Source organism: Protopterus annectens, chromosome 5.part0 (genome assembly GCF_019279795.1).
Source record: "Protopterus annectens isolate FY-2018-M chromosome 5.part0, PAN1.0, whole genome shotgun sequence".
In the NCBI taxonomy this organism is placed as follows: Eukaryota; Metazoa; Chordata; order Ceratodontiformes; family Protopteridae; genus Protopterus; species Protopterus annectens.
The window spans coordinates 1,204,690,785-1,204,713,599 of record NC_056735.1 but is presented as its reverse complement, the minus strand read 5'-3'; the positions used below and the strand labels follow the sequence as shown (position 1 = coordinate 1,204,713,599).

General features: G+C 41.0%; 1 protein-coding gene across 3 annotated transcripts in view; it reads right to left on the bottom strand.

The window, feature by feature from the left end:
* Positions 1–22,815, bottom strand: part of RCBTB1 (RCC1 and BTB domain containing protein 1) — a 2,478,854-nt gene that overhangs the window by 1,573,895 nt on the left and 882,144 nt on the right. For all 3 annotated transcript variants that reach the window (XM_044071068.1, XM_044071070.1, XM_044071069.1), the window contains one exon: positions 21,973–22,139. In XM_044071068.1, coding sequence (XP_043927003.1) covers positions 21,973–22,139 — 167 coding nt within the window. The remainder of the gene's footprint in view (positions 1–21,972; positions 22,140–22,815) is intronic.

Sequence of the window (22,815 nt, the reverse complement as noted above, 5' to 3'; positions counted from 1 at the left end):
GGCGGTTCCACCCGAAAGTGGTGCAGGACCAACGGACAGGGAGGTCCCGGGATGGGCACCACACATGCTGGTGCCCGGTGCCACGGCCAGCTGAGGTGAGTTAGATGGGTCCGCTGGGACCGGCCTTCCCAAGCGTGCTACATATATGGATAGTAATAGTCAACACATTTCAGGGTTAGGTATAACAGCATGCATAGATATTCCCATTAACCCAGACACCAGATACGGTACAGTTGCATAGCAAACAGAACACATGCATATATGGGACCAAAGTGGTAATAAGAAGAGCATGCAGGTACATTGATGACACCATGCCACCAATGTTGGAATAATTCAATATAGCACATGCATGGGAACCATTAAAATATTTATCAAACAATTGGACAGTATCAGAACATAGGTGTCATTACATACCAGTTGGGGGGGTATGTTGATTATTAATGGAGATATGGTGGGGGGAGAGAAATATGTCAATTAACAACTAGTATATTTCTGTAGTCCACATTATTTTCCTAGTCAGTGCTGTTATCTGTACCTTACAAGTCTTACTATACTACCCTATAGCCTTAGTTTGGACAGTGATATGGCTGTCGTCATTGTTACACATGAACCAGTTTTACCTGCAGTATACACCTCTTACCTGGTATACCTGTGTAGGGAATGTTTGTTAACACTAACTGTTTCTACACATACTCCCAGATTCCGGGTTGATGTTGTGCACATTGCTATACAACTCTTTCTGCACAGACTCTGGCCATGCTTTGCTCACATGCTGGTGTACCAGGATATATCTAGAATACTGCCCTCTTCCACCTTTAGTGACCTGACACACACATATACATGCTTTCCTACACAGTTATATTATGTACCACAGTGTGGGTGACAGTGATCAGTGATACTTTATTATTCAGAGAAACTGCAGCACTCACAATTCCCTACAATACCAGAGTGAACAGTACCAGTACAGGCTATAATGGCCTGTATGTCTCAGCACAGTGTTCATATCAGACGTACCTGTGGGGGCAATGTTTATTAGCACTACCTGACTGTTGCCACACAAACTTCCAAATTACACATTAGTATTATGTGCATACATCTCACTCTGTTACTTTACACACTCTGGTCACAGCTTGACAACATGGGAGTTTACACAGGACATACTTGAAATATTACTCTCCTAACAGTTTCGGGGGTTGCTACAGTGACAGATGTGTTCTCATAGGTGTTTGACAATCACTTGTATTCCCTGCTTGTTGGCTAAACATCTGGGATCATCCCACAGACTTACCAGGGGGACAGGCAGCAGATATGGGCCCATATACTGGACATTCTAGCCTCATCTGTACAGTTGTGGGGTATGATTCTGTATGCAGCCTACATCCATTCCCAGGACTCAGACCATGGCTGTTGTCTGCTACAACGTAAACACTGTCCATCACAGCTGTGTCTGCTATATAGATACTGCTGTATATCTCCTATCTGCTTTCTGTCTTATTAATCCCCTGTGCTTTTGCATTCTGACCTTGTATTACAACACTCTTATACAGATTTCCTAGACAGTTTTATGTTGTAGGATAGTGTGGGTGACAGTGATGTGCAATACCTCATTATTCAGAGCAACTGCATCAGTCACACTGCCGTACAATACCAATGTAAACAGTACCAGTACTGGGTATCATTCTTGTATTTCTGGGCATAGTGTTGGTATCTGAAAGAGCAGTGGAATAAATGATTATTAGCACTACCTGAATGTTCCCACACACAGTACCAGATTCCACATTACTATTATGCACATACAACTCACTCTGATACTGTACACACTCTGACCACAGCTTGACAAATTGGGGTGTAAATGGGACATACATGGCTTGTTAGTCTCATAAGGTATTGGGGAGGTGCTAGTGTGCCAGCTTTGTTCTCATAGATGTGTGTCAATCAGTTGTATTTCTTGTTTGCTGCCTATACGTCTGGGATCATCCCACTAATTTCCCAGGGGGGACAGGTTGATAAGCAACAGATATGGGCCACTTTACTGGACATATCTGTACAGTTGTGGGGTATGATTCTGTATGCAGATACTACCACTGGCAGGATTCGAACCATGGCTGTGTGTGCTAATAAAACAACAGTCCACATCTCAGTTGCATGTTCTATTTGGGTTTTGTTGTCTGCATTTTCCCTGTTTACTGTCTATGTGTCTCCCAAGTTGTACTACATAGCCTCTGGGGATTACACCTGTCATATACAGGCATTCCTACACATTCAATTTATGGTGCATGGTGTGGGTAACAGTGCTTAATACAAAAGTACTATTACGTGATTGAGAATCTACATTACCATATGATACCAGAGTATACACATGCAGTCCAGCAGTTAGACCTTTATTGTCAGGCTATTACACTTTTATTGACATACAAATGATATGAGAATCTTCCTGCCATATTCTCTAGTGTACGCAGTACTTGCCTTGAACAATACAGGTTTTATACAGGCGATTAATTTACTACTACTTTTAGTTTTATTTCCTATGACAGTAAATGCATGAGTATTACTGACCTGCCTCGCATTGCAACCTCGCCAGGCAACTGACACGGGCCTCCTGGTTCACGGTCTGCTCCATTGCAGCTGTGTGGGACATAAGAGGGATATTTAGCCATACCTATCCATGATATACCTGAGCTGGCAATTATTACACAAAAAGCGAGGTAATACTTACACACAACTGGAATATCCCCTGCCGCTCTAGCCTCTTGGATCCACTCCTCCAAGAGGTCCCCCTTACACTGCTTCATGTCAGCATAGTGATGCCTGACATGCTCACCAGTTCGGGATATGACAGTGGCACTGGTGAGGTCACAGGCGAGATGGGCCCAGGCCTCCGCCTTATACTGGGAGCCCTGGTACTGGCCCTGCAGGAGTCTCTGATCATGGTCTTTGACAAGGAGTCCTGCCATGACTTTGGACTCCTGGATGCACCAGCGCTGCACCCAAAAGTGCACATCTTCTTCCCTTACTGCCATTGTGCCTGCAAGGGGAAGCAACAACCAGTTATGAGATGTATTCCCACCTCTTGGGTTTAAGTAGGGCTCATTTCCAGCACTTTTCCGTGATTGGCCGGTTTTGAAAAGGTAGGCAATGGGCAAACCTGCTTACCTAGGGTTGACATTGTTTAAAGGGGTATAACAATGGGCACATTGAGTTAGCTGCCCTACACATTGCTTACACCTCCTAGGCTGGCCTGTGCAATGCTTAGCATTGCTTACATTAGACTTTGCATTATAATTCCTTTTTGGCATTGAGTTATTATTCATTACACCTTATATGTATGCCTGGTATCCGTGATTCATGTGTATGTACACTGTATGGAGTCCTTGTGTTTTATTGGGGACTTCAACACTCTACTACAATTACACCTGGCTTCTGCCTTACTGCTGTACTCCGATTCACATATTTATGTTATGTAGTGGGTTAAGGCACATATGTCTGTATACTGATTCCTTTCACAGGTTCAGTTTGGTTTTACTATGAAGACTTGTTTGCTGATATCTCATTCTTCTGTACTTCTGTGATGGCTTGGTGGTTAACTACTGTGACTATGGTATATAGGGTCCTGGGTTCGAGACCAGCATGGCGGTTTATTTTGTTGCTGGGCAAAACAAGGGCCATTGGATACAGAGTGATTAAGGCACTTTTGAGAATTTGTAAGTGGGTTTGCGCGAAGGTAAGCACTGCTAACCTGCCATTACTTCTGCTTACAGAGAGTTAGCTTTAGAATTGCTTAACAAGTGTAGGCATAGCTTACTGCCGGGCAAACGGGCTTAAGCTTGCTTACTTATGCTTACTACTGCTTACTGGTGCTTAAACCCGCTTACTAGTGCTTTATTCATTATGACACTGACACCTCGCATGTGCATTTACTGGAGTACTCCACTTCATAAAAATAGGTTATTTAATGGGTTATGTGACATAAATATTAGTCACATGCTTTGCCATGGAAAATGTGCTGCAGTGGGACTCGAACCGGAAATGCCTGCTTGTAAGGTGAATGTTCTGCCCATTACACTATTGTTATCCTGCTTCATTTGCATATATTTTCCTTGTTATCCTCTTTAGCCATTTAAGCTGCATTAACAGTAGCTAAGCAATGGGCACACACGCGCACCTATGTTTAGCTTTAATGGGATTTTTAAAAAAAAAATAAGAGAGTTTGTTCACTTTATTTATGTATACTGCTGATGTTGCACACAAGGGGGACTGTTGGTGGGGATATGCCGACACCTATGAGCAATCTCGCTCATTTCCTACCCCTTTCTGCTGTTCTCCATTGCGAGGACGTGTTTATTCTGAGAGCTCTGCTCTCAGACACGCCCCCTGCACTCTTACATGCTCCGTGTAAGACTAACAGCTCAGGCAGTGCGCCTCATTACTATACATGGCGCACTACTGTCCTGCTCCTAAACGGCTACCTCCATGCAGGAGTAAGCTAGTCCTGCATTGAGGAACAGTAAATCCGGGGGTTTAATTAATAAACTTTTTGTGCCTTTCGTTTGCTTAACAATGCATTCTGTGCCCTTGTAATGCTCCGTTTTATATTTTTAATAAATAAAATTGTTCATGCAAGTTTTTATTACTTTTAGTTAGTTTCTGGCCCTTTTTTGTACTTGGTTCACTTAGTTTACCTTCACTGTTAATTCTGCACCTCATAGCTCTGAAAGGCAGTCTCTGGAATCCCGGTTCTGACATCATGTTGCTTGTCTGGATAAAACACACAAACATCTTTGGGTTCTCTTCAAGCAGCTATACTATGTACAAATACATCAGGATTGAGGCTTAATAACTTTAACTTAGATAAACTTATAAACAAACAAGCTATTACACTCATACATGCTCACTCTCTGGCTGCCCTGTCAAAATGGCACTGAAGTTTGCACATGCTTGCTACGTATATGCATGTGCTGTCCTTGGAAATGCTTCTTAAAGGTACAACACACACACACGCACACACACACACACACACACACACACATTTTACAGAGGGTAAAATCGGTCTATATTGGCTAGGCTTGTAATGACTCTTGAGCTGTTAGCCTAGTAATCTCCTATGAACCTATGAAGAAAACCATAGAAGCAAAGAATCCACTGATCATCCTTTTTCTTACTCAACATAAATTTACCTATAAAATGAAGCAAAACAAGAGTGGAGGCCAGACCACAGCTGATAAAACCATACACAAAATGTATTCCAGTAGTAAAAAGGTGAGCGATTTTGCAGCCAAAGCTGCTTCATCAGACAAAGACTCATAAATTCATAAATTCATTCAAACCACTCATGAACAAGTAACAATTAAGAGACAATCACTCAAAATATTTTCAGTCAAGTGTAAAATAATGCAAGCACATGCAATTAAATAATAAAGTGCAAAAGCATATTATATACTGCAAAAATCTTTAGAACACATACATACATTTATGCCAACTACCTATATAAATGCATACACATAAAAATGTATATCCAAATTCATCTTTTAAGGGGTCTATTAGCTAGTACAGATTTAATAGACAACTTATCATTTAAGCCCTTACCCTTTGTTGATCTCATTCTAATGATCCACTCTAATTCCTTATTAAATAGGCATTCTATATAGGTATGATTACATGTAGATTACGTGATTGCATTAGATAACATCTATATGACATTCGCAGGAAAACTGATACTAATGCACTAGTGAGACATTTTGGCTACAGATGTATCGCACACATTCAAATTTATGGTAGTAGAGAAAGTATGGATACAGAATAGAGGAGGTACCATTAGAAACAGAGTTGAAAAAAAGGAATTAAGAGTAGATCATTAGTGAGACATATTTTGGTTACAGATGTATCGCACACATTCAAGTTTATGGTAGTAGAGAAACTATTGCTAGGGAATAGAGGGGGTGCCACTAGAAACAGAGTTGAAAATAAAGAATTAGAGTGGATCATTAGAATGAGACCAACAAAGGGTAAGGGCTTAAATGATAAGTTGTCTATTAAATCTGTACTAGCTAACAGACCCCTTAAAAGATGAATTTGGATATACATTTTTTATGTGAATGTATTTATATAGGTAGTTGGCATAAATGTATGTATGTGTTCTAAAGATTTTTGCAGTATATAATATGCTTTTGCACTTTATTATTTAATTGCATATACTGGCATTATTTTACACATGACTGAAAATATTTTATTGAGTGATAGTCTCAATTGTTGCTGGTTCATGACTGGATTGAATGAATTTAAAATACAAGAAATGCAATGAGTCTTTGTCTGATGAAGTAGCTTTGGCTGCGAAAGCGCTCACATTTTTAATACTGGAATACATTTTGTGTATGATTTTATCAGCTATGGTCTGGCCTCCACTCTTGTTTTGCTTCATTTTACTTGTGATTTGGGGAGACCAGTTTGTCTGCATCACACTTTTGTTTTTTATACTTACAAATTTACCTATAATTTGAGTTATTACCTTAAGGAAGAATATGAATTCCCTGCTAATATGTCTACTCAGTACAGTACAATTTCTGTCTTCATTTGCAGACAGTCTCTGTTTATGAACATGCTTATTCAACTGCTTCCATTTCAATCCTTTGCTCTCATTTTTCTGAAGCTCTGTAATTTTTCTACCGCTTGATGTCGAGGGTTTCTCCCATTTCTTTGTAATGACAAAGAGTAATGATGAATGAGATGATGATGTTTCCAATGCTGGATCAACACCTAATAAAAACAGAGCCTTTGTTAAGATAATTTCCCTTGTCGCGGTCTGCCAAATCAGATCCTGGACTTGCCTCTTAAAGGGGCACAATTCTTTATACTCACAAAAGACATGAACCCATGATCCCCTTTCTCTTGTACCATCTCCAGAAACTTCCTGAGCTCATAGGGAATAAGTGCTATATCTTTGCCAGAGTATAAGCACACTTCCTTGAGAAAAATCTTAAATTTTCTGCATTTGGTAGCATATCTGGTAAGAAAGCTAACCTATCTTCAGAGTTCAGGAGGCAATCTATACTTAAATCTTGCTCCTATTTTGTTTTCTAGCTAGTAAGTGCTTTCCTGACTACTTGCCTAAGTCCTTTATAAGCTACACTTACAAATTTCTGTTGTATGTTTGGTCCCAAACTATTATGTACATAGACATCAGCAATCTTAGTTTTTAAACCCCACTATCTAGCTACAAATTCTAGATTTTTTAGTCAATGTTAAAAGTCCCTCATACACCAAACTAAGGAGTTCTCTGGTTATACACTCTTTCTGTAATCAAACAAATCTGTTTTCTTCCTCATTTGGTCCCCAAAGTTGCATAAATATTAGCTGATAGTTTGTAAAATTCTCTTTACTACTGAAATATCTATTGACAGAATATAATCTTTATACTCTTTCCAGGGACTCATGTATGAGTTCCTTAATAAGCATTTTATCATAGCTAGTAAAACACTGAAGGGGTCTATTTTACTTCCTCACTCTATTACTATCGTTCATTTTTATGACACAATTATTTTATTGTGAACTCCCAGCAGCCCAAGGGACATTGTTTTCCCCTTAGCATCATACTTCCCATCTGCAATAACAGAAAGGTGCTTATCTGTACTGCCTTATGGTACTTCAGGGGATCCAGAAGCCGCAGGTCACCCCATTCCTTAGTCATAACAAGTCTATCCCAGTAAAGCCCACATTTCTTAACTTCCCAAATTAAATTAGTGGAGGCCACCATGGGAAATCTTGAAAATCATACAACCATTCAGGTAACATTGGGCGCAGCTGTCTGTACTTTTTGATCTTTTTCCAATTGCAGCATTTTCTTTTTTCTTAGATCTGGTTTCATGCTATCTAAACACTGGTTATAGGTCTTAAGAGCCATCAGTTCTAGTCTAGTTCTATCTGTACCCCCTAGACATTTATATTTCTTATCTTTCCAAAACTCTGGACACTTTGGGAAAATGTTCATCATTAACAATTATGGTCTTTGTCATTTCAACATTTACCTTGTAGTCTTGAGAAACTTCTAAAGATTGATACAATTTCAAATAACTTATCTTGGTCTTTGTGTGAATCCTTATTGAATACCAATACACTGTTTGCTTAATCAACAAATTATGGTCAATTCTTAAAAAAATGGTTATGCCTGAAGTTCTTATGGCTTCCACCAGTAGTTCAAGGTACAATGCAAACAGAATTAGAGTCAAGAGGCACCCCTGACTCTTTGACTGGAGATAATTAAAGGACTAGGATAGCCCAAATTGCATTTTAGTCCTCACATTGTGGTAAATTGAAAATATTAAGTTCAGAAATGTAGTACTCAACCCAAATATTTCTAGAAATTTCTTTTAAATATTTCCATCAAATGCCTTTTTAGCACCCAGACTGATACATGTAACCTTCCACTGATGAAGATTAGCATGCTCTAGTATTAAAACAGCCCTCGTTATATTGTCAAAGGTCTGTCTGACCTAAGCAGATGAGCAAGGGAATCATATTCTCTAATCTTTTGGCCATCAATGTCCAAAATATCTTGTAGGCATCTGTCAAGATCAATATTCGTCTATATGACACCAGGTAGCCCTTTATCTTGCCTTCCTTGTACATCATTACCAAGAATCCTTGTTTCCATGTGTCTGGTACCTGTCATGTATTCAATATCTCATAGTATAGCTCGGCTAAGGGATCAGTTAATCTGTCTCCAGCTAATTTTCATGATGTTACAGGTAACCTGGCCCTCCCTGGTCTTACCTTGTGCTGATTTGCTCATGACTCCTCTTATCTTCTCTACTGACATTTGGCGCCATTAACCCATTAGCTTGTTCCTGACTCGACCTTGGGAGGTTTTGCATACAAAAAAATAAAAAAATCCATCTCCAAATCTCATTGTGGAGAATTTTCCTGTGATATATATATATATATATATATATATATATATGTATATATATATATATATATATATATATATATATATATATATATATAAGAAGCAAACTATTTAAAAATTTTCTACAATACTTGCCAGGTTTAAAATGTTTTTCTTTTGTTTCTAAAGAGAGTAAATAATCTACAACCTGTTTGGTCATAATGTTTTGCTAAGTTTTATTTAATGCATATTGGTACCCAGGGCAGTCCCTGAAAAACAATCCTTTTATGCTAGTAATACATAACTCCCATAGTTTATCCATTAATTCTAGTATCCTCTCTGTCAGCCCAGTTAGAATGAGCTCATCTATATTTATTCCCTGATTCGGCATATCCTCAAACCTTCTAACGTCAGCCAATAAGTTAATTAGTGTTGTTTTACCAGTTTTCCATTACATATTTCCTCATTTTTATTGCAATTTAAACCTTTCATTTGAAAGTCTGAAATCAGTGTTGCTAAAACTTCATATCTATTTACTCTGTTACTATATACTCCCATCGATTGTGATTCTTCTGCCAGTTTTACTTGAGATAAATGCACATTTTGGAAGGGTCTCTTTCAGACTAGCAACATCACTTATCCCAGTGTTTGTTACACACCCCTCAATGTACTTCCCTATCCTTAGTAACCCTATTTCTCCTGTGACTCTTGTTAACATCTTTAGTTGACATATTTCTATTCAAATCTTCAAACTACACTAGTACACCTTCATGAAGGCGTAGTATTTGAAGTAGAACCACTCTGAATTCCAATGGAGTAAATTAAAGTCAAGGGGAGGGAGTAAACTGATCAAAAATTCTGCAGATAGTCATTTTAATCCCTTGATGGAGCCCATAAGGCAGAACCGCATGCCCAACACACTAGTCATAGGTGACTCAATAGTGAGGCACACTGATGTCCCACTCACTAGGTTGAATAAGGAGAAAGCACCAGTCAACTGCCTGTCAGGTGCCAGTATCCACCACATAATGCACGCACTCAGGTCCCTCAACAACAGGTACAAATATGACTCTGTCATTGTACATGTGGGTGTGAATGACCTGAAATGTACCTCCCTGGACTACATGAAAAGAGACATGAAGCAGCTCTCGGACTACGTAGCCCAAGCGGGTATGACCCTAGCCCTAAACAGCATCCTACCATGACCCAGAATGATACCACAGTACAAGGAGAAAATTATCAATTTCAACAATTGGCTAAGTTTCTTGTGTCATTCTAAGGGGATCCAGTATCTGTCTACCTGGGATGACATGACTAACAGACCTCGATGCTTTGCCAGAGATGGCCTGCATCTGTCACCTCTGGGCTTCTGAATACTGGCCAAGGCTCCTGCCACCCCTATAGTGCCTTTTTAAGGTAGTGTTCCAAAGACCAAATTACCACCGTAACAGTTACAAACAAATTCAAACTGAGGGTCATGCTGCTCAAAGCAAGAAGTCTAAATCTGAAAAGGCACTCGCTCGAAGCACTCCTTAAAATGGAGAACATCAACATTTGTGCTGTAACAGAGACCTGGATCAAGGCAGCAGACAGCACCCCTGCACTACCAGGCTATAACTCATTCCACACCTTTCGGCCCCAGAACTTGGACAGAAACTCCAAAGGCGGTGGTGTTTCCATATTCATAAAGGATGTGCACACCTCCAGACTGGCAGCCCAACATAATACATCAGAGATACTTCAGGTGCAGCTAACACTGAGTAAGACAGCAATTCAGGTCGTAGCCTGCTATAGGTCCCCAGCAATGTCCCAAGACTCACACTCCACATTCCTAAGCACATTGGAGAATATTAGGGTCCAGCCTAACACTCTCATACTGGGCAACTTCAACTACCCCTCCATTAACTGGGAAAACTACTCGTGTACCAATACACTTGCCCAACATTTCCTGGAATTCATTAATTCAAATGTCCTGGACCAGCTCATTTGTACCCCCACTAGAGGTAGAAACATCCTTGACCTGGTCATTACTAACATGGGTGACCATTGCTCTACATCAATAGTTAACTCCTCCCTGGTTAGATCTGACCACAAACTAATCACCCTGGAAATCCACATCCTTCCCACCCACCCCCACCCCCCACAAAGGTAACCACCATGAAAAACTTCTCCAAAGCTAACTCTGGGCATCTAAAAGCAGAGGTGGCTAACTTCATGGCACCCATGCAAATGGAGAATAGTTGCATGACCGACGAATCATACACCAATACACTGTACAAACACGTACACAAATGTATGGCTCTCTCACCATACCCAATAAAACCAAGACACTCTCCTCCAAAAAAAGGAAGCCAATCTGGTGGTCCCCTGCCATAAACAAACTCTACAACAGAAGGAGGAAACTGATGTGGAATAAGGTGAAGTCCCAAGACTGGAAAAACTCCCTTATCAACCTCAACAAAAAGCTGAGATTCCTCATCATATCCTCCAAAGCTAGTTATGAAAACAGAATTACAGCTGATAGTAAAGACAACCACAAGGCCTTCTATAGTTATGTAAAGAACTCCATGGTAATACCCAGATTTGCTCTGAGCTACTGCACAATGGTACCTCCTATACTGAGCCAACAGATATTGCCAATATAATGGCCGACGGATTCAGTGCCAACTTTACCCCCCCAAAGGGCCAATCACAATACCAGTAGATTGCCAGGCACCCAGTATTACTGCTGCACAGGTTAAAACTGCACTGTCCAAAACCAAGAATACAGCTTCCGTGGGACCAGACAATATCCCTGGCTGTGTTCTACATGAACTACAGAGTGAAATGGCACTTCACCTGTGTGCTCTGTTCAATCACAGCCTCATCTCAGGCTTTGCCCCTACTGAATGGCACACTACTACAATCACCCCTCTCTACAAAGGAGGAGCGACTACAGACGCTGGGAACTATCTATTATTACTAACAGCCTGATGAGTCTGATATGCAAAGCTATGAAACTCATCATCATGGACCTAATAAACAAGAATATAGGGAATCTCCAAACTCTGGATCCCATACAGTTTGGTTTTGTGAAGGGTAGATCATGCCTGCTCAACCTGGTCGACTTCTTTGAGTCAGTCACCAGAGCTGTGGATGAAGGCAAGGTGGTTCATACAGACTACCATGATCTGGCCAAGGCGTATGATACCATTCCACATTCTGGAATCATAGAAAAACTCACTTAGCTAGGCATCAACCCCTATATCACTAGGTGGGTTGTGCAAACTGCCTCTCAGATAGAACCCACAGTGTGAAAGTAGCGGACTCCAAGTCAGACTGACGACCAGTCATGAGTGGAGTCCTACAGGGTTCATTCCTGGGTCCTCTCCTGTTTGGTATCTACTTCTCTGAAGTCTAGGCCAACACAAAGGGTCTCTGGCTGACATAGTTTGCAGACGATTGCAAGTTGGGACCTATTATTAACTCCACAAGTGATGTTGACATCCTACAGAAAGGTCTCACTGAGACCAACAACTGGTGTCAGAAAGTACAGTTTTGTACCTACCATAAATGTAGATGTCCGATAGGTATGCATCTGCAGTCATAACATATGGGTTGTCCTGCCTCAGGCAGCCCTTCGGTCGGCCGGATTCCAAAGTCTGGGTCTGGCCTCGGCTGATGTCGCACTTTCCCCGACGTCAGAGCGTCTGGGGTATAAAAGCATCAGCCGACGCCATTTTCCTCAGTTTTTCTTGCCCCAGATGCCAGGTGCCCTCTAGGAAGGCTAAATTTGGATAAATGCTGAAAAACATTTGCAAATTATATACATGAATAAACAAATACACCATAATAGATTCCCCCAGCTAGCTAAAAGAGGGGTAAGCACCCTAGGAATACCAAAGAGGGGAAGGAGGGAGGGTAATCCTGACTGCAGATGCATACCTATCGGACATCTACATTTATGGTAGGTACAAAACTGTACTATGTCCTTCAAGGATGCATCTGCAGTCATAACATATGGGTAGAATACCATAGCCAATCTGGGGTGGAGGTACTAAGAAAATGATGGTGTAGTTAAGATCCCCTGCAGGACTGCAGTTGCAAACCCTGCTCTGGATCTAGAGTACAAAGGTAGATTGTAATGCTTGGCAAATGTATGCACGGAGGTCCAAGTAGCAGCTTCTAAAATGTCCTTGGTAGCCACCCCCCCGTAGGAAGGCTGTAGTGGTGGCCGTGGCCCTTGTGGAGTGAGGCCTGATATTTTCAGGAACTGTCTTTCCATGAAAGGAGTAGCAAAAGCGAATGCAATTTCCTATCCATTTTGAAATTGTCTGTTTGGAAATTGCTCTTCCTTGCAATCCAGTTGCATATGCTACAAAAAGTTGGTCAGTTTTTCTGCTAGTTTTTGTTCTGTCCAAATAGTAGCGTAGTTGTCTGTGTATATCCAAGGTGTGCAAAAGTTTTTCCCCTTTGTTCTGTGGATTAGGGAAGAACGTAGGTAAGCGAATAGCTTGGTTCAAGGATACCCTAGATACCACCTTTGGCATAAAAGTAGGATTGGTTCTTAGTGACACTCTGTCCTGGTGGAAAATAAGAAAAGGCTGCACTGCCATTAATGCTTGTAACTCAGATACTCTTCTTGCTGAAGTGATTGCCAGAAGGAATGCAGTTTTCCAAGATAGAAACTGTAGATCCGCTGATGCTGCTGGTTCAAAAGGAGGTAGTGTCAGTTTTTCCAGCACAAAGTTGAGATCCCAGGCAGGTAGAGGGGGTCTTATTGGAGGTTTAACATTTTTGATCCCTATCAGAAATTGTCTGAGGAGAGGGTGTGAGAAGATAGGTGGATCCACATTGTATTCTGCTGAAATTGCTGAAGCATGAATCTTAATGGAAGAATAGGACAGGCCATTGTGGAACAATTCTGCTAAATATTCTAGGATATGTGCTAGGTTTGCCACTGTGACATCTGTGCCCTTTGATGTGCTCCAAATAAGAAATCTCTTCCATTTAGCTGAGTATGTCTTCCTTGTGGAAGGCCTGCGAGCCTCCAGGATAATGTCCTTTACCCTCTGAGATAAAACAGTTTGTTTGGGATTTAAGGAATTTTCCAGGCAGTTAGCTGCAATGTTTTCAAGTTGGGATGCAGGGTCTTGAAATTGTTCTGCGTTAGAAGAAGAGGCCATAGGGGGAGAGGCCATGATTTTGCCTGAGACATGTTTCTCAATAGTGGATACCAGTGTTGTCTTGGCCAGTCCGGAGCTATTAGTATCACTTTTGGCTGTTCCTCCCTGATTTTCAGTAGAACCTTGTGCATCAATGGGAGAGGTGGGAAGGCATATACTGTTAGGGCTTTCCAGCTGAAAGAGAGAGAGTCCACCCTCCAAGCTTGTGGGTGGTATGTCCTTGAGCAGAATGTCTTCAGTTGATGGTTGAGTGGGGAGGCGAACAGGTCTATCTCCGGCATTCCCCATGTCTTTCTTATGAGCTTGAAGATGTCTGGGTGCAGCATCCATTCGTGTGCATCCATAGTAGTTCTGCTTAGGCTGTCCGCCAGTGCATTTTCTTTCCCTGGCACGAATTGGGCCTGTAGTTGGATATTGAGATTCAGGCATAGATCCCACAGATTCATAGCCATCCGGCATAGCGGGTAAGAATGTGTGCCACCCTGTTTGTTTATGTACCACATGACCGTGGTGTTGTCTGTCCTTACTAACAGATGCCCTTGTTGGAGGAAGGGTTTGAATGCCTCGATTACATGCCTCACTGCCAGCATTTCCTTTTGGTTTATGTGCATGCTTAGCTGCCCTTGAGGCCATAGGCCTTGGATGCATTTGTCCTCCATGTGTGCTCCCCATCCTCTGTCCGAGGCGTCTGTGGTGATTGTCTGCCTTGCTTTTGGTTTGTTGAAAGGCAACCCTCTGTTGGACTGGCAGGCCCGAGCCCACCACAGGAATTCCTTTTGAAGGCATGGAATGATTGGTATCATGGTTTCTAAACTGTGACTGTGTTGAGACCATACACTCCTTAGGTACCATTGTAATTTCCTCATATGCAGCCTGGCATGTGGGATTAGAATTATGCAGGATGCCATGTAACCCAGGGCCTGCAGGATTTTCCTTGCAGTGAGCTGAGTTTGTCTTGTCAAAGTCATGAAGTAATCTGGAAGTTGTTTTTGCTTTTCTTCTGTGAGAAAGGCCATTTGGGTGCTTGTGTCCAGATCTGCACCCAAGAAGGTGATCCTTTGGGATGGTACTAGTCTTGACTTTTGGATGTTGATTGTGTATCCCAAGGCCTGTAAACAGGTGTATGGCATAGGCCAAGTCCTTTAACAGTTTCTTCGTGTTGTCTGCTTGTATTAGGCAGTCATCCAGGTATGGATAAATTTGAATTCCCTGTAGTCTGCAATGTGCAACTACTGATGCCAGGCATTTCGTGAATACTCTGGGCGCAGTAGATAAGCCAAAGGGCAATGCTGAGAATTGATAATGCTCTGATCCTGCAAGAAATCTGAGCTGTCTTCTGCAACTTGGTCGTATAGGGACGTGCAGGTATGCCTCCTTGAGATCTAGAGTCAAAAGCCAAGACTCCTTGCCCAACATGGGAAGAAGTTGCTATAGGGTCAGCATTTTGAATTTTGGCACAATGAGATAAGTGTTGAGCGCGGACAGGTCGAGAATAGGCCTCCATTGATTTTCTTTTCTTGGTACAAGGAATAGTCTGGAGTAAAATCCTTGGCCTTGTTCTGAACATGGTACCTTTTCTATAGCTTTCATCTGAAGTAACTTGCTGATTTGTTTTAAAGCCTCTGCCTTCTGATTTGGTGGAAGGTTTGGCATTCCGCTTCTTTTTGGCAAAGTGTGGAAGTGAAACCTGTATCCTTTGTCTATTATTTGCAATGCCCATGTATCCTTTGTAATATAATGCCAGTTTTTTGAAAATAAAGCCAGCTTTCCGCCCAAGGGTGCTTCCAGTTGATCCCTGGTAGGCGGAATCAGAGTTAAGTCATTGAGTTTGTCCTGTAGTAGTGGTTGTTGTTGTAGCTGTTGCACTACTCCTCTGGTTGGCAGGCTGCCACTGACGGCCTCTGTAGGAGCCCTTCGATTGACATCTGCCTCTAGAGCGCCTGTTCCTGCCTCTCTGGGCTCTGTCCGAGTCTGGAAAGGACCAATTCTTAGTTGGCCAGTTTCTACTGAATCTCGGTGGTTGAACTTGCAGGAAATCTTTAACTGTTTGCACAGATTTTGCTTTTTCTTCAACCTTTTTTAGAATCTCCTGAGCAGGGGAGCCAAATAAATTTTGTTTCTCCATTGGAGCATCGAGGAGTTTAACTTTGACATGGTCTGGCAAAGATTGCTCCTTCAGCCAGGCATGCCTACGAATAACTGCCCCAGTCATAGCTGATCTAAATGAAGCCTCCAGTGCATCATAGCCACATTTTAAGAAATGATTACTAACCTGTTGTGAGTTATGTACCAAATCCTGAAGGGATTTACGGTCTAGGGGTTCAGGAGAAGAAAGTTTCTTATTCATTTCATCTAACAAATACTCTTGGTACTGTATCATATGGAATTGACAGTTTAATGCCCTGACAGAAAGAGTTGCAGATGTATACACCTTCTTACCCCATCTCTCTAAAGCTCTAGACTCTCTATCAGAGGGTAGGGGGTTTTTGGCAGTAGCGGCTGCAATCCCTTTAGGGCCCTGAGAAATAGTTTCTGGGTCTGCAGAATGGGCTTTATATAGATGGAAATGAGAATCCGGGACCCTGTAATATCTGTCAGGTTTGGCAGGGGCCGGAGGAAGAGTATCAGGGGCTGTACTGACATCATTGTACACATCATCAATTACATTTAGAACCGGAGGTATAGTTAAGGGCCTATGCTGAGGCAAATGCAAAAAGGTCCGTAATCTTTTTCTAGAATCAGAGAAATCCTGACCTTGCCACTGAAAGTGTTCTCTCATGGAGAGTAAAGTCTCCCCAAAGGAAAACTCTTCAGGAGGGGAGGCCGAAGGGATAGATTCCTCTGCATCTGAATCCTCATAAGGCGAGTAAGCCCCTTCCTGGTGGTCTGACAACTCAGATCCATCCGTGGAATCATCTGAGGAGTGGGGTTCAGAGGGGTCAGTCCTGGGCCTTTTGTCTGGAGGAGGTTGAGAGGCCCTGTCTGGGTGAGGTTGTGAACCCCTAATTAAGGAAATAAGGTCCTCAGCCAGGCTGAGGATCTGTGAACTAGAGGAAGGCCTCTGGGGTGTAGATTTGGCAGGCAAGGCTTTTGAAAGTTTGGCAGCTTTAGCCCTAGAGAAGGCCTTAATGGACATAGAAGCTGGGGGCCTAGCAGCCCCACGTGCAGGGGTAGAAATGTCCAAAGGTATGGTGTCGGACAAATCCTGAACACTAGCTTCGGTAGGTAGTTCTGAAGCCGACTCAGCCGGGGCCTCGGTGGTCGGAAGTATGGTTTCGGAAGAAGGAATCGCCGAGGACTCGGTTTCGGCCGAAACCGAGACACTCGCGGTAGGCCTAGCCGTGGTTTCAGCCGAAACCGCGGGCCGCGAGCATCTGTCCTTTTCCTTGCGTTTTTTGACCATATGCGAAGTCAGAGTCTCCGACGGCATTTTATAAGCAAAATCGGCTCCAAAAAATTCCTCTGCAAACTCCGACCGACGTCTAAGAGTTCGTCGGTTGAAGGAGGCACAGGCTAAACAGGCCGATACGTCGTGGTCTGGGCCTAAGCAAGGAAGGCAGTAAGAATGGAAATCCTTATGAGGTATTTGTTTCCCACAAGTTAAACAATTATTTACTTTGTCTGACATCGGCTGAGGCAAGAAAGAGTCCCCAATGGGGTACTTAGCTTTTTTCGAAGTCTTTGGTAGCTGAAATCTCTGGATCTGACCGACCGGCACTTGCAAACAGTTTCTGCTTCGGGCACCGCGCGGCAAGAAAGACTGAGGAAAATGGCGTTGGCTAATGCTTTTATACCCCAGACGCTCTGACGTCGGGGAAAGTGCGACATCAGCCGAGGCCAGACCCAGACTTTGGAATCCGGCCGACCGAAGGGCTGCCTGAGGCAGGACAACCCATATGTTATGACTGCAGATGCATCCTTGAAGGACATCCATGGGCTTAAGCTCAATGCCAAAAAATGTGTGGTCATCCCCTTTGGGAAAAACCCGGTTCCCATGAATTACCAAATTGATGGTAGTCCACTGAACACAGAAGGTGTTATAAGAGATCTGGAAACACAGGTTGAAAGCAGCCTCTCTTGACCACCACACTGCCACTGTGGTCAGAAAGTCCTTCTATGTGGCACATCTCATTACTAAGGGTTTTGCATCCAGGAAGAAAGAGATCATTGTCTCCCTCTACTCTTCCCACATTAGGCCAATAATAGAGTACAATGCCCCATTTGGCATGTACCTCACTGACACCTGCAACAACTGGAGAGACTGCAAAAGTACCTCACAAAGAGGATCCTAGGTCTTAAACACTTGTCCTATATGGACAGACTAAAAAAAACTCCAACTATTCGCTGTCTCATATCGCCTACTTAGAGGCGATCTCTGCTTGACATACAAAGCCATGTCTGATCCAGCTCTGTTAGAAATGCTACATCTAAAGAAATCCCAATCCCTCCACACCTCACGCTCCAGTGATCTTAACCTCATTACCACAAGCAAAAGAACATGTTGGATGGACAGGTTCATAACCCAGAGACTGTCTTGTTATGGAATAGACTTCCCATACATGTCAAACAGAGCACTTCACTGGCCCTCTTCAAGAGAAACCTTGATGAGTGGATGGGAAATAGAAAATTCACCCAGGGGATCACTACAGCGGCTCTAATCGACAAAGGCACTGGGAACTAAGGTCGGGTGGGACGACAGCAGGATAATCATATGGGCTAGGTTTGTAAAGGCTCCAGGGCCATTAGCCTAGTACACACCTATGAACCCTCAACTACCATGTCTCCTATCTCTCTTCATCATCTATCACCTCTCCTGTAATTTGAAAGGGCAATCATTTGGTACCAATATTGCCACTTCTCTCTTTCTACCATGAGTTATGGATGAAACTCTTCCACTGCTCCACCTTCCTTTCAGGAGTGTTTTATGTTTACGAGTGTCTAAGTAAGTCCCATGTACCATGAAAAAATCTGCTTTTGCCAAACTGCTACACTGGAATGCTTTTTTCACTGTATTTGTTAACCCATCTCCATTTAATTTCAAGAAATTATTCTTAATTTCTTCATTTCTGATGGAGAAAGCTTATGTATTATATTATATATTTCTTAGCCTCCATTGCATTTTATTGAGCTGCAAAGTCTGAATTGGCCAGTCCTCCAGTTTATTTACACCAGGTGCCTTTTCTCCTCTGGGGAATTAATACATATTTTCCATTCTACCCATGTCCATTATTCTTAGAAGAGCTACCAAATTTAATTTAAAACCAACAGTGAATTATCACATTTAAACTGCCTTTAAACAAAACATAATCCACAAAATTTACACCCAATGTATTTACAGTTGAATCTCTTTGTATCTTAATAAGCAAGCAAGAATTGTCCACATGAATAAACAGAGGCTGAAATTTAACTTTTTGCAAGTCAGGATTTATCTATTGACTATGAAAAGTTGCCAAAAATCTGGTAGTGGCATCTTCTCCTCTAGGGGTCAAGTCCCAGTTTCCCTTCATGCCAGTTTCTTATGTTATTAATTAAACATAATGCCTCTATTCCATGGCCTCATTTTAAGCATTACACCACTCTTGCCATAAGTGGGTTTACAATATGCACCACTTCAATGAATACAATCAATCCATTTTACCTTAAACTTAGACCAGTTTTTACAAGTCAACTCTAATTTTAAGACAAACAACCACTATAATAGTACACCTTGATTTACAGCCCCACCAATATTTTAATAACTTTATCACATTTAGGCCACACTATTCTGGGGCTATCATTTAAATCACTATCATGTCTCTAACCAGATAATGTCACTACTTTAAACGTATGACACACAGCTGGCAGGGTCATTAGGCCAGTCCTCATAGCAAAAGCAGAACTTTACTAAACCGTACTCTTCAAAAACTGTGCCCGTGTTCTACTTCTTGGGTATTTTGAAATATTATTCAGGTTTAGAGTCTAATTTAAACACCCTGGTAGGCACACTCAAATTTGTTCAATAGCAATTAGACCACTAAACTTCCAGTTAGGATTTCAGTTATGTAAATTTACCAATACATATTGTCTCACCTTTTTACTTAAAACACTATCAGCTCAATTTATACCACCACTTCCACTCCACAATTTACTTCACTGGAATTCAGAAAGGTTCTACTTCAACATACTGCATTTTCATGAGGAAGCACTATTGTGTTGTGGAGATATGAATACTACTATGCCAACTAAAGATGTAAGCAAGCCATTGAAAAATAGGGAAAAAGTTTCTATGTTTGCCAAAGCTATACTTCTTATAAGCAGGCCCTGGATGTTTGGGCACTCTCTTCCTCTAGTCATGGGTTATCACTGTCTACTGAAGTGACAGTGTCTAATGTCCGATTCTTCAGGAAACAGATTGCTTCCTGAGAGTCTAAAAATGTTTTTGAACCATGTAGTAGCAGCAACCTGAAGTATGCTGTGCAAATAAGTTTAAACTTGATGTGCTTCTGCCTATTCAATTTTATTGTAGGGATAAATAGATCTCTCTTTTACATCATGGTTACTAAGTAATTTCATAGGAAAATAGGAACAATATCAGGCAAGACATCACAAGGATCATAAGATGTCTAGCCATATGCGCCATTTAAACAGACACACTTGTCCATCAAAGAAAACTACACAAGCTTTTGTACAGGAGTTGACAGCTACAGTATTACCCCTAACATAAAGAAAGTGGTTACACTGTTCACTGATCTTTAAAACAAACAGTGACTACAACATTGGGAATAAAAGCTTTTAAGGTTTAGTAAATGGCAGGCATACCAGGTCTTATGACAACTAGTCTTTAGTCTGCATTTGCATTTTTCACTTGGATTACCTGTTACCTCTGAATCAGTCCTCTTGTGACTCCATCATTGAAAGGAGAACTAAACAAACACACATGCACTCATAGCTTAGAAAGAAAGGAAAAACATTCCCAAAGACTACTCTGTGCTCATAACTGTTATGAAGATAAAGACCTTATGCCAGAACAGAATCAGATCTGAAGATGCGACTTGAAACCAAGGAGTGCTTTTTTTTGCGCGAGTGCAAGCAGTGTGGCTTGAATGTATCCTGCTGTTTTAAAGTGGAAATATTAGCATACGAACAGTAAACTATGCCTATGTTATAAGAACAAAGAAATCATCTAGACAAAAGAAGTACATATAAAAACCTGAACAAACAGTAATTGTGTGTGTGTGTGTGTGTATATATATATATATATATATATATATATATATATATATATATATATAGATAGATAGATAGATATGGGTCCCCTTCAAAACATCTAAAACCCATAACATCTAATTTCATAACATTGAGACCAGAACATCTGCAACCCAAAACATCTAAAACTCATAACATCGAATTTCATAACATTTAACACTACAAATCACATGAAAATAACATCTCCTCCACCTATAACAACACCAAACTACCAAACACACTTTTTAATATGTTTCTGCAGGGGGGCTTGATACAGTGGGGTTAGGAAATTAACTTTTTTGCACTGTAGTGCGATTTAGCAGTTGGTATATTTAATTTACAGGGGGTGCAGGGGGGCTTGCCCCCCTGCAGAAACGTAGTAAAAAATGTGTTTGGTGTCATTACATGTGTAGGGGATGTTATTTTTTTGTGATTTGTAGTGTTAGATGTTCTGGTCTCAATGTTATGAAATTAGATGTTATGGGTTTTAGATGGTTTGAAGTAGACCCATATATAGATGGATAATATATATATATATATATATATATATATATATATATATATATATATACATATAAACATTTAAATACACACACACACACACACACACATATATATATATATATATATATATATATACATATATATATATATATATATATATATATGCAAAAATTGAGCAAATATCAGAAAATAAACTCATACCTGTCCATCATTTGTCAGTGCCATAGAATGATGGGACCCACAGGCTACATCAATGACCTTCTTATTGGCTAGATTTATGGAGATCATGACGGGTGCTGCAGATGGATTTGTTGTCCCATCACCCAACTGGCTATAACCATTACTTCCCCAGGCATAAATTTCACCATCTGTATGAAATAAAAATTTAACATATGAAATTTAGAAAATAAAACCAGATCTGAAATATAGCATTCAGAAGTCCATAAAGCATTCACTCAGTTTAATAGTCAAGTATCTGCTGTATTCATTAAACAGTATCTTCAATATATGTTCCTATTTCAAATTGTAAAATCCAATGCAAATTCATCATCTGCCATATTTGCTGCGCTTATCCTGTCAATAGCCCCATGCAGTTTTATTACTATTCCAGTTGTTGTTAGCTCCTTAACACCAGATGCCAATATAGTTTCCAGAACACTGAGTGTTGAGGTAACAGTTTTGTGTTACTTAATTTTAAAGTCATAAACACTATGATTAAAAAAAAGGATTTTTTTTTTCACCTTTGGAATACTTAAGGGATAAATATTTGCTAGTACATTTAATGTAAGGAACTAAAAAATAACAACCCTGAAGATGCAAGGAAAAACAAAAAGCCCAAAAATGAATATGGACATGAGAAGCCATGTTATTCATTTTCAGGCCTCCTTACTCTCATACCATAAGAGGTCACTGCACCAAAACAAAGCATGTTGCTCTGTGATACAGGTAGTGGCATTGGTTGGTTATGTACAGCTGATGTCACTGCGTACTGGTAGTCTCTTATCATTTGATAGAGACTGTTAAAGAGAAAATAAACTCTGACCT